At 54.4% G+C, this 10,458-nt stretch overlaps 6 protein-coding genes across 6 annotated transcripts; 3 read left to right on the plus strand and 3 right to left on the minus strand.

Moving 5' to 3' along the window:
- Positions 1–149: 149 nt before the first annotated feature.
- Positions 150–2,516, minus strand: BU26DRAFT_549099 (DUF367-domain-containing protein; the record flags this gene model as incomplete). The annotated part of the gene is made up of 3 exons (XM_033831976.1): positions 150–928; positions 1,013–1,068; positions 1,388–2,516. The coding sequence occupies 3 exons, from the start codon at positions 2,514–2,516 to the stop codon at positions 431–433; spliced, it is 1,683 nt and encodes a 560-aa protein (XP_033687536.1). The 3' UTR covers positions 150–430.
- A 398-nt stretch (positions 2,517–2,914) lies between these two features.
- Positions 2,915–4,186, plus strand: BU26DRAFT_517137 (short-chain dehydrogenase; the record flags this gene model as incomplete). Its single annotated transcript, XM_033828503.1, has 2 exons — positions 2,915–4,004; positions 4,056–4,186. The coding sequence occupies exons 1-2, from the start codon at positions 3,146–3,148 to the stop codon at positions 4,184–4,186; spliced, it is 990 nt and encodes a 329-aa protein (XP_033687537.1). The 5' UTR covers positions 2,915–3,145.
- BU26DRAFT_549101 (uncharacterized protein) lies at positions 3,895–5,175 on the minus strand. The gene is made up of 2 exons (XM_033831977.1): positions 4,912–5,175; positions 3,895–4,859 (listed from the first exon to the last, which is right to left on the minus strand). The coding sequence occupies exons 1-2, from the start codon at positions 5,165–5,167 to the stop codon at positions 4,354–4,356; spliced, it is 762 nt and encodes a 253-aa protein (XP_033687538.1). The 5' UTR covers positions 5,168–5,175; the 3' UTR covers positions 3,895–4,353.
- BU26DRAFT_258438 (acyl-protein thioesterase 1) lies at positions 5,128–6,471 on the plus strand. Its single transcript, XM_033821229.1, has 4 exons — positions 5,128–5,196; positions 5,252–5,351; positions 5,461–5,589; positions 5,648–6,471. Exons 3-4 carry the CDS (start codon positions 5,469–5,471, stop codon positions 6,271–6,273), a joined length of 747 nt encoding a protein of 248 aa, XP_033687539.1. The 5' UTR covers positions 5,128–5,196; positions 5,252–5,351; positions 5,461–5,468; the 3' UTR covers positions 6,274–6,471.
- Positions 6,472–6,669: 198 nt separating this feature from the next.
- BU26DRAFT_562271 (glycoside hydrolase family 47 protein) lies at positions 6,670–8,526 on the plus strand (the record flags this gene model as incomplete). The annotated part of the gene is made up of 2 exons (XM_033833011.1): positions 6,670–8,337; positions 8,395–8,526. 2 exons carry the CDS (start codon positions 6,670–6,672, stop codon positions 8,524–8,526), a joined length of 1,800 nt encoding a protein of 599 aa, XP_033687540.1.
- Positions 8,527–8,552: 26 nt separating this feature from the next.
- On the minus strand, positions 8,553–10,452 carry BU26DRAFT_517143 (cysteine proteinase). Its single transcript, XM_033828504.1, has one exon. It carries the CDS (start codon positions 10,200–10,202, stop codon positions 8,610–8,612), a length of 1,593 nt encoding a protein of 530 aa, XP_033687541.1. The 5' UTR covers positions 10,203–10,452; the 3' UTR covers positions 8,553–8,609.
- Between the last annotated feature and the right edge of the window lie 6 nt (positions 10,453–10,458).

Here is a 10,458-nt window from a genome sequence, read left to right on the forward strand (position 1 = left end):
AAGCGCTACGTACGGGAGAAAAGCATCGCAGTTGAGTAGAATTGTCCTTTTTTAATACGGGCTGCGTGAAACGCGCTATGAAGCGGGGTTCGGATTTACTCTATCTTTGCAAATGGTTCGATGAATGGGGGAGGCTCCAGCGTGGAGTGGGCTTTTCTTGTCTTACTTTCCTTTGATAAGTTCAGCACTACTATATTCTGGCATTGCAGCACGGTGATTTTTTTTATGAAAGGAGGCATTGGAAAGTGAAAAGAAAAACCCCCAGAGTAAGAGGCGCGCAGCACCAAATTCAAACTGCAAGGTGACCGCTTAAAACACCCGCGAAGTACCAAATGCACATTTCAAACCGCACTTCCAGCCAACGAAAAAGGGCATACCATACGCCATCGAAACCACCCCCAATCCCCACCCATCCATTCCATTGCCTTCCTCAAGCCTCCTTCTCCTGCTCCTCCCAAGCCACCTCCTTCAGCCACGGCTCCTCCAGCTGCCCATCACGCTCCATCAACAGGTCGGACGTGTGCCACGCCATCTCAAACGGCACGCGGTGCATCTTCCACACCAGGAACTTCACTATATCATCCTTATCGCTAGGACCCGCGTACCCTGCGCCGTCAGGCCCCGCGTACTCCAATTCGCATTGCACAAGAATGACCTTGCGGTCTTTCTTCGACTGCTCGTCTAGAATGAGGAAGAAATCCGTGTATATCGTGTTGTGGATTGGGTGAGCGGTGAGCGTAAGGAAGATGTCCTTGATTTCGAGCCATGGCGTGCCTTTGAAGGAGGTCGTGATGGAGGTGCTGATCGAAGTGGTCGCAGATGTGAGATCTTGCTGCGAGGGGGAATGGACGAGAACGTATGGGACTAAGGGTTCGGGGAATCGGATTTGAGGGGGAACGGCGGCAGTTGTTGCAAAATCGGCCCATTCCTAGAAGTTGATGCTGTGAGTACTGGTATTTTTGGTACCTGCCTAGGTTTACAAGTGCGAGCATTGGGCTTCGTGAGAACGTACCTCGGGCGTGATATCGGCCGTTATAAAGGCGAAAATTCTCATCGTGATGATAGTATCTACAAAGATGTTGCGAGGCACAGGAGTTCATTGGAGTTAGGTTAAATTGATGTATATAGAGGGAGGGTATGTGGCACAGTCTCATTAGGAATCAGTGCCAAGGCCGACGTCACAGATTCATTAAAAGTAGCCGTGAACTTGCATATGCGATAGCCTTGATGCGTATGTTCAGAAAGGTAGAGACCAAGTGTTTGGCCCCCTCATCTTATGTTCTGCGAGTCATAGTATATGGGCAAGGTTCGCCGTGCCCTTCGCAGAGCAGCAAGCTTGAGTAGGCCAAAAGCTACTGCCGTCTGCTCGGCGCCTTTAAGCTCGCACTAGTAAAAGTGGCAGTCGCCTTCTTGTCCATCGCCTTTTGTCGCTGCTTCCCTTGGATCCCCGTCCGGTCGGTGGTCGGCTGTGCAGCCATGAAGCTGTCGAATTCCTCGTCTAACCCGTCGTGTTCCGGTGCAGACCCAGATCCATCGTCATCGTCATCCTTATCCTTCGGTGGTATAGGTTCCGTCCGTGCTATTCGCTCTGGCTGCTTCCTCTCGTCATCCGCTGCTTTGGGCGTTGGGTTGACGAACGGCTTAGAAGCTAGAACGCGTCGACGTAGTTCTGCCATCTCTTCTTCGTCATCTGAGGGTTCAGGAATGTTGTACGGGTTCCGGCGGTCAATCTCCTCTTCGCTCTCTTCTCCTTCTTTGTCCTCTCCGTCTTCGTCTTCCTCGTCCGAGAAATCTATCTGCCTCCTATTCATGTTCCCGCCTGCCCAAGCATCCTCTTCACCCCCATCCTCCTTCTCGGCCCTATTATCCACATACTCCCTCTCAATCTTTGCCAACCATACCTCTTCCGCCTTCTTGATCTCCTCCTCATTCTGGCACGCGGAGTACCTCTTCAGAAGCGCCGCGTTAATGTCCAGAAACGCCTCACCATAGCTGAACGAGCTCAGTATGTCCTCGGCCCACTCAGGGTGTCCGCAGATATAATAGCTCGCTGCCAGCGCCTCCACACAGTTCAACCGCCACGGCTTCCCATAATTCGTCGGATTCGCCGCCACAAGATACGGCAGCAACCTCTCGCACTTGCCACCTATCTTCCCAAACGGCACCTCGTCTATCCTCTTCCAGCTCGCTTCCACGACAGCCGCGCCGTACATCTCCAGCAGCTCGTTATCCTCGCGGCTCAGAATCTTCTTGCCTTTGGGCGAGATAACCACGCCTGCGAATTTCTGCCCTACGTGGAGCTCTCGTAGGAGCCCGAGACGCATGAGGCGCTTCCCAGAGCAGCGCTTTGCGTCGCAGTGCCCGAGATCCCAACATGCGGGCTTAGGTGCTTTCGGTGCGGCTGGGGTGGACGTATCATCGTCTCCATTTTCTTCGTCGCCGGGGCGGGGCGGACGTGTTCGTGGCGGGTTGGTGTACTTTTTGCCTGATTTGAAGTCTTTCTTGTGGCGGACCATCTTAGAAGTTGCGGGTTTAGGAGTTTGGGAGGCTGCGTGTGCGGAGGTGAGAATAGTGGCGATATTGTGTGCAAGCGGAAGTTTGGTTGTAGTACTTCATGCTGTTATCGATAAGGATGTGCTGAGTAAGGCGCCCGTCAGTATCACTCTAGCACAGCAAGCCAACCTCAATCTCCACTCTCTGATAACAGATTGTTTGACTTTTTTTCAATATCAATCCTCCTGGCTAAAGGTATGCATCTGCTTCTTGTAATCCAACCTCACGCGCCAACACGTTGCGCGTCTGATGACCCGCCTACGAGTGAACCCATTCGACGGACTTAGACGGAGTTTAGTGACATCACCGTGTGCAGATCGCGGGCATACATGCGAAATGTTCCGTATCCGCGAGAGTGGCGTGTCTACCTCCATCGTTGGACAGAGTTCCGCTGCCTGGATAGAATGGTGTTTAGTGAAGCTCCGAAATCCGTCGGCTAGGCGTTGCGGAATGTGTGGGGCGTAAGAGGACCTCACAAACCTGCTCGGTCAGGGTCGAATATATGAGGATCGCAGTTCCTGCACCATAGCAGTCCTTTCCGAGCTTTCGGAGACTTTTTCATTCTTAACTTTCATCAAATCTCCACTACACTATGGCAGCCCAATCACCCCTTCCATACAACCGCCAGAACGCTACGGCTTCAGGCATCGCCGCCGACAATGCCTCTAGCATAGCAGGCAAAGTCGTCCTAACCACGGGCGTGTCTCCTGGCGGGTTGGGCGCCCAATTCGTCGAAACAATCGCAAAGTACAAGCCTACCCTACTCATCCTAGCAGGCCGCACACCTTCTAAAGTCCAAGCCACCGCTGAGAAGATAAAATCGGATCCCGCAAGCGCAGGCGTAGAAACGCGCGTTCTAGCCTTGGACCTGGCGTCGCAAAAGCAGATCCGAGAAGCTGCGAAAGAGGTCCTTGCTTATCCGGAGAATATCGATGTCGTTGTGAATTCAGCGGGTGTCATGGCGGGACCGTACAAGACGACGGAGGAAGGGATTGAGAACCAGTTTGGATCGAACCACATCGGCCACTTTTTGTTCACGAACCTGATCATGTCGAAGATCTTAGCCTCGAAAAATCCACGCATCGTCAACGTGAGCAGCGACGGCCACCGGCTCGGCCCAGTGCGGTTTGATGATTGGAATTTTCAGGACGGAAAGGCGTACGACCAATGGCAGGCTTATGGGCAGAGCAAAGCCTCAAATATTCTCTTTACGAAGGCTCTTGCGCAAAAGCTAGGGTCGAAGGGCTTACGCGCATATGCCCTTCACCCTGGCGTCACCTTTGGGACGTCGCTGGGACCTGGACTGGGAGAGGCGGATTTTGCAGCCTTGAAGGCACGAGACAAGGAGATTGGCGATCCGCTCGGCGAAGACGACGCCAGTTTCGATCTGAAAACGCTCGATGAGTGCTCAGCGACGCACGTTGTCGCAGCGTTTGACCCAAGGCTTGAGGGTAGGACCATGCTCCGATGACATTTTGGACCATTGCTGACGGATGCTCTAGACTACAATGGCGCGTACCTCGAGGACGGAAATCTGTCCGACAATGTCAAACCCACTGCAACGAACCCGGAGGATGTCGAGAAGCTGTGGAAGCTCAGCGAGAAACTGGTAGGGCAGACATTCCAGTACTAGCAGGATAGGCTGATGGTGGACCGAATCGAGGAATAGATATCTGGCCAAAAAGAAACTTTAAAAGCTTCCTTCGCTCGAAGATAGTAATGCCACTTGATACTTTTGCTTATCCCCTTTTCAAGTCTTGTAGTCGTCGGAATTGGATTCCATCCTGGACCAATTCCCGATCACGCCCACTTTAAGCAGCGAGTTGCCTCATGCGCGTCTTTGCACTCCAAACCGCAAACCCTAGCTCCGCACCGCAAGCACTTGATCTTGCCCCAATATCCACAATTGTCACAGAAATGTCGCGGCGGCGGGCCATTCGCAGGCGGTGGTCCGACGTGTGATGCAGCGTATGAGAGCGGAGGTGCGGAGAGGAGAGCCTCAAGCTCGACTGGGTTCAGCGGTGGTGGCATAGAGCGCTCGATGGACATCAGGATATCATCATCGGTTTCTCTGTGGACTGGACGCGGTATTGTCGAAGGCGCTGGTCCTGGGGTTGCTTCGGAAGGCGTTGGAGGAATGGAAGGCATGGTGCTTGATCTGCGCAATGGTTGTGCGGCTATTCGCGACGCTGCCGTCGCGCCCCTCGGTGGGGGAGCAGAGAGCTGTGCCTCCTCATCATCGAGCCAGTGTTTGATCTGTCGCTGGTATTGTATAATTCTGCGTGCGTTCTGCGTCTTCGGAGTAGCTTGAGCGCTCGTCAGCAAACCACGTCGCAATTTACCGATTATGCGACGTACACGTCTTCCCCGGTATCTGTATGTTCTGCTTGGGATCATTATCCTTATTCAGCTCCGCTATGCGTCGTGAGATAGCTAGCTGTTGCCTCGAGGTGAGCTCGTGCTCGCCCCGTGCACCTCCGGGATGCGCTGCGACGCGCTTTTTGTTCTTCGGGTTGATGGCGATTTTAGAAGGGTCGTAGCCGGTGTCAACGACATACGTCCATCCCGGAGCGACGGATGCAGCTGAATTTGGGAGCACTTCGACGTGCGGCATGGTGTTGATGTTGGTGTTGAGAATCTAGGGTGCAGCTTCCGATCAATTTGAAGATGCACGATCACGTGCTGACGCGTTCACCAGAATGTCCGAAAGCGAGCGGGGTAGCGGTGGCTAGCACTATCTGGCAACAACGGCCGAAATAATGCAGCCCGGGCTTCTTGTCTACGCGTATACCTCTAATGTTGGTCATCCCGCTTTTTGCTTTGCTCTGGCACTGCCGCAGGTTATCCTTCTAAAGGCGTTGACGAATCACTCTTTGCCATTGGATCAGTCTGTCTGAGAATTTCCAGTGGATCAAATGTCTACCGAACAGAAGCCTCCGATCATCCTTCATCCCTTGGCGCCGCCGAGCCACGTCTCCAAGTCCGCAGCCTTCATATTTATCCACGGTCTTGGAGATGACGCAACAGGGGTCGCCAGTCAGTATATAGGCTGTTGCTCTCACTAGCAACTTCGAACAACTAATCCCAAGCATAGACATAGCACAGCAATTTCAGGCCGCCGGGAAGCTACCTTACATGAAATGGGTCCTCCCTAATGCGCTCGAGAATCGCGACGCCATGACAATGGCCTGGTTCACCCCGACTAGACTTTCGCCATTCCCGCCAACACGACCTGAGCTCGACGATGAGGAAGACGAGGAGGGCATGAAAGCTAGCATGATCTACATCGTATCGTTGGTAGACAGCCTGGTACTTGAGGGCATCCCGGTAGAACGAATCATCCTCGGCGGCTTCTCTCAAGGTCACGCAATGGCGCTGCTCACCGGCCTGACATCTACCAAATATGCTGGTCACTTAGGTTGGTTAGTCGGCCTGTCCGGCTATCTGCCACAGGCGGATAAGATACCTGCACTGAGGGATGAAGTGGGTCTGCCGGCGCCATCCAATGATCATACTAGCGTCTTCCTCGCAAGGGGCACGAGGGACATGCTGGTGCCGAAAAGATATCTGACAATCTGCGCAAATAAGGTGCTGGAGTGCGGCGTCGAGGAGGAGAAATTGACGGTGAAAGAGTACGAAGGTATGGGACATGTGATGAGCGGCGTGGAGTTGAGAGATCTGTGCGTATGGTTGGAGAAAGTGGTACCTCCAGTGGAGTAAGAGGATAGAAAATTCATATCTAGAGTCCACTGCGGAGAAACAATGACGAGGCTGCTGTAAGCGTGGCTTGGCTGAAAGTGACACGACTGAGCGCCATTTACCACTGCTGAGACATGTCGTCGGGCACCACGAGTCTGTGTCACAGAGTATCGGTATCACCATCAAAGAATGTGGTGTTGTCAAGATCCAAAGAGTCGAGATAGTGCTCGTGCTGCCGTTCAGGGGCCCACTTTCCCACCTTTTCCCATGTTTCCCGTCTTGGCAGGGTCCAAAAATCCAGGCGGTGCATCAGCGCCTTATGCCCATTTCACCTTCTCGATGCCGCACTCGTCGGCCTCCCGCATCCCTGTGCTTTCCCTTCTCTTCATGTACATTATACTCTAATTCTCCTCCACGATGGCCTTAATCAAGAGGTACGGCCTATACACGGCTATTGCAGCCTTTTTCCTTTACATGCTCTACTCTTTGAGCTTCCCGTACGACACTAGCCCACCGCCGAAAGATGGCAAGAAAGGCGAGCCTAAGAAGCCGGACAAACCGAAACAGAAACCGCCGCTCAAGTCCTACGACTGGGCCAAGGTCGCTATGAACTATCCCGTTGCGACTTCGGAAATGGCGCAGCTGCCTACGAGCGAACCGACCCCTCTGCCACGGATACAGCACAAGTTCGAAGACGAGGACGTCATATCGAAGAACATACGGGAGACGAGGCAAGAAGAGGTCAAGAAGCAGTTTATGAAATGCTGGAGGAATTACAGAAAGAAGGCGTGGATGCACGATGAACTGAAGCCTATATCTGGCGGGTCGGAGGACCCGTTCGGCGGCTGGGCAGCTACGATGATCGATGCACTGGATACATTATACATAATGGGCTTCAAGGAAGAATTCACAAGCGCTATCAAGGATGTCGAGAAGATCAATTTTGGATACACGCCGCTGGAGAAGGTCAATATGTTTGAGACGAATATCAGGCACTTGGGTGGGCTATTGGCGGCATATGAATTGAGTGGGGATGAGAGGCTGCTCAAGAAGGCGAAAGAGGTTGGCGAGATGCTGTATCATGCGTTCGACACGCCGAACCATATGCCCATTACACGCTGGGATTTCCACAACGCTGGCGAGGGGGAGAAGCAGTCCGCTGATGAGACCGTCTTGCTCGCGGAACTTGGATCTTTTACCATGGAGTTCACGCGCCTTTCGCAGCTCACCGGAGACCCGAAATGGTACGATGCCGCCAACCGCGTCACCGCGCTGCTAAACAAGCAGCAAATGGGCACAAAGCTGCCCGGCATGTGGCCCATCGTTGTCAACGCCAGGAAGCCCGACCTGACCAAGGACTCTGGCTTCACGCTTGCCTCGATGGCGGACAGCACGTACGAGTACTTCTCCAAGACGTTCGCTCTCCTCGGAGGCCTCGAGCCGGTATATAAGAAGCTGTACGAGAAGGCCATGGAAACCGCAATCAAGCACACGCTCTACCGGCCCATGACGCCCGAGAACACCGACATGTTAGGTACTGGCTTCGTACGCGCCGAAGGCTCCACCGCGCATTTGAACCCTGAACTACAGCATCTGTCCTGCTACGCAGGAGGCATGTTTGCGCTTGGAGGGAAGCTCTTCGAGCAGCCTGAGCACGTCACAGTCGGCCGCAAACTAACCGACACCTGCGTCTGGGCGTACAAAGCCTCGCCTGCAGGCATAATGCCCGAAGTGTCGCACCTGTACAAGTGCCCCAACATGACGGAGTGCACGTGGAGCGAGCAGGTGTGGAAAGAGGAAGTTGCGAAAAGGGCCGATCTAGACAATACCCAGGATCCCTTGAAGAACATCGCAAACCTGCGGTTACCAAAAGGCTTCACGTCAATTGATGATAGGCGGTATATACTGAGACCGGAGGCGATCGAGAGCGTGTTCATAATGTACAGAATTACCGGCGAGCAGAGCTGGCAGGCCGCCGCGTGGGATATGTGGACGGCGATTCAGAGCGCCACGGATACGGATATTGGGAATTCGGCGCTGTTGGACGTTAGTGCGGAAAAGCCGCCCAGGCAGGATTCCATGGAGGTAAGCTTACCCTATTCAAAGCAAATTCGCATACGACTGTTGCTGATATGGAAACAGAGTTTCTGGATGGCCGAAACGCTCAAGTATTTCTACCTCATCTTCAGCCCGCCCAACACAATCAGTCTGGACGATTTCGTCTTCAATACGGAAGCGCATCCGTTCAAGATACCGAAGCCGAAGCCACAATGATTTTTTGTATAGAGTAGATAGTAAGCAAGCAGACTATCTAAAGGCGCTCAGGCCCAAACCACTCATGCCACCTCCTTGTGACTTCACTTCTTCTTCCTGTCCTCCAGGGGGAACAGGTGCAGGTTCTCCTCCAAGAACCCATTCTCCGCCAACATCTCCATCCACTTCTTGATGGCAGGACCGTAGTCCCACCTCCGCTCCTCAGCGGCCTGGTTCTCCTGGTTGACCTGCGCCTCCTCGACCACGTACTGCATGGTCGCCTCCGTGATCTCGCGCACCAGACATGTGCGGCGCACAACCAGCTCCGACATCTCCTCCTCGTCTATCTCCTCCTCGACATCCTCCGGGACCGGAAACCCCGCCAGCTCCTCCGGCGCCATGTCCGCCAGGAAGCTGGGGCTGCTCGGCTCCTGCGTCTCCTCCTCGGTCGCGAACGACTTCCAGTCCGTGTTGATGGCCGCGAGGCGGCGCTCAACGCGGCGGAAGGTGTTGTGGCCCTCGCAGATCTGGCGGCGCAGAGGCGCGAGCGGACACTGCGCAATGGCGTAGACGCCGTAGTCGTCGTCGCCGGCGGCCATGAGCGCCATGATGCGGTCGCTGATGGCGTCGAGCCAGTTCTCGCCGTTCTCTGCGTCGTAGCTGCCCATGAGGGTGGGCTGGGCGTCCATGCCGTCGAGCTTCCAGATGGAGCCGGCGATGGGGACGAAAGCGATGTAGTGATGCGCGTTCTCCTCGAAGCTGTCGGCGGAGTCATCGGTCGCGTTGGAGTCGGCGGAGTGGCGGCGCTCTTTGCCAGGCTTGGCGGGTTTGCCTTCCTTTTTGGCCTTGTTGACTTTGTGCGCGAGGTGCTTGTCGTTTTCGAGGATGTCCATTTCCTTGGCGAAGGAGTTGTGGATCTTCTTGACGTAGTTCCAGGAGGCGAAGGCTTCGCCGCGCTGGAAGGGCGTGAAGGTTGAAGTGAACTGCTTGAATTGGCGCATGTGCTCGCCGATGTCGACGTCTGGATTCTCCTCCTTGGAGACGTTGAGGAGAGCGTGGATCATGGCCAAGGTCGCGCAGCTGTTTTGACCAGGCATTTGGTTGGCGAACCAGACGTTGGACGGGCAGGTTTTCTCCTGGGCGGCGAGATCGAACTCTCGGTGGCGGAAGAGCAGAATCAAGCCGAAGATTGGGTTTGGGATCATACTGAGGGTGCCTGGGTCAAGGAAGGGGACCTCGCGCACGGTGATACCGCGGACGCCTATCTCGCGCAGGATGACAGAGAAGTAAGCTGGGTCTGATTCGATCTCGCAGAAACCTTGCCAGTTGGCCTTGTCGACTACGGTTGCGGCCTGGTCAGATGGGCTGGGCGAGCGGCCTGTAGCTGGGCTACCATTCTTCTCCTTTTTCGGGGTGGTGGGGGCTGGAGACGCCTTGGTCTTCTTGCTGGTAGGCTCCTGCTCTTGCTCAAGCTCGGACTCCTTAAGAGCTCGCTTCTTTGAAGTCGGCGACATCTCCTTCTTCTTGCGTCCCGGAGATCCCTTGGAGCGAGTAGCCTTCTCTGCTACCTCTTTCTTGGGGCTTGATGAGATGTCAATTGGCGCGTCTGCACTGCCTCCGTTGGAGAGGTCGCCGGCGACCGCTTTTCGGGGAGGCATAGACTTGGCCTTGGATTTCGGGCTGTTCTTCTTGGCCATGGTGACTGATTGGGAGTATATAGATAGAAAGTGCTTTGGATGAAGAGTGGGAAAATGTAGATTGCTCGACTTCAGGTCTGAGGATGGTTGTGTGGAGGATTGAGGAAATCAGGACGAGGGAGCATGGTTGGAAAAGTTTGCGCACACAGGACGCTTATTCAAGCTATTGTGCGCGGCACGACAATACTAAGCGAGGTTTCCGTGAGAGCGATTGCGGGACGCGAGTGAAAGTGGTGGAAGTGAAAGCGTGCAGAGG

Source organism: Trematosphaeria pertusa (assembly GCF_010094035.1).
Source record: "Trematosphaeria pertusa strain CBS 122368 unplaced genomic scaffold BU26scaffold_4, whole genome shotgun sequence".
Taxonomy (NCBI): domain Eukaryota; kingdom Fungi; phylum Ascomycota; class Dothideomycetes; order Pleosporales; family Trematosphaeriaceae; genus Trematosphaeria; species Trematosphaeria pertusa.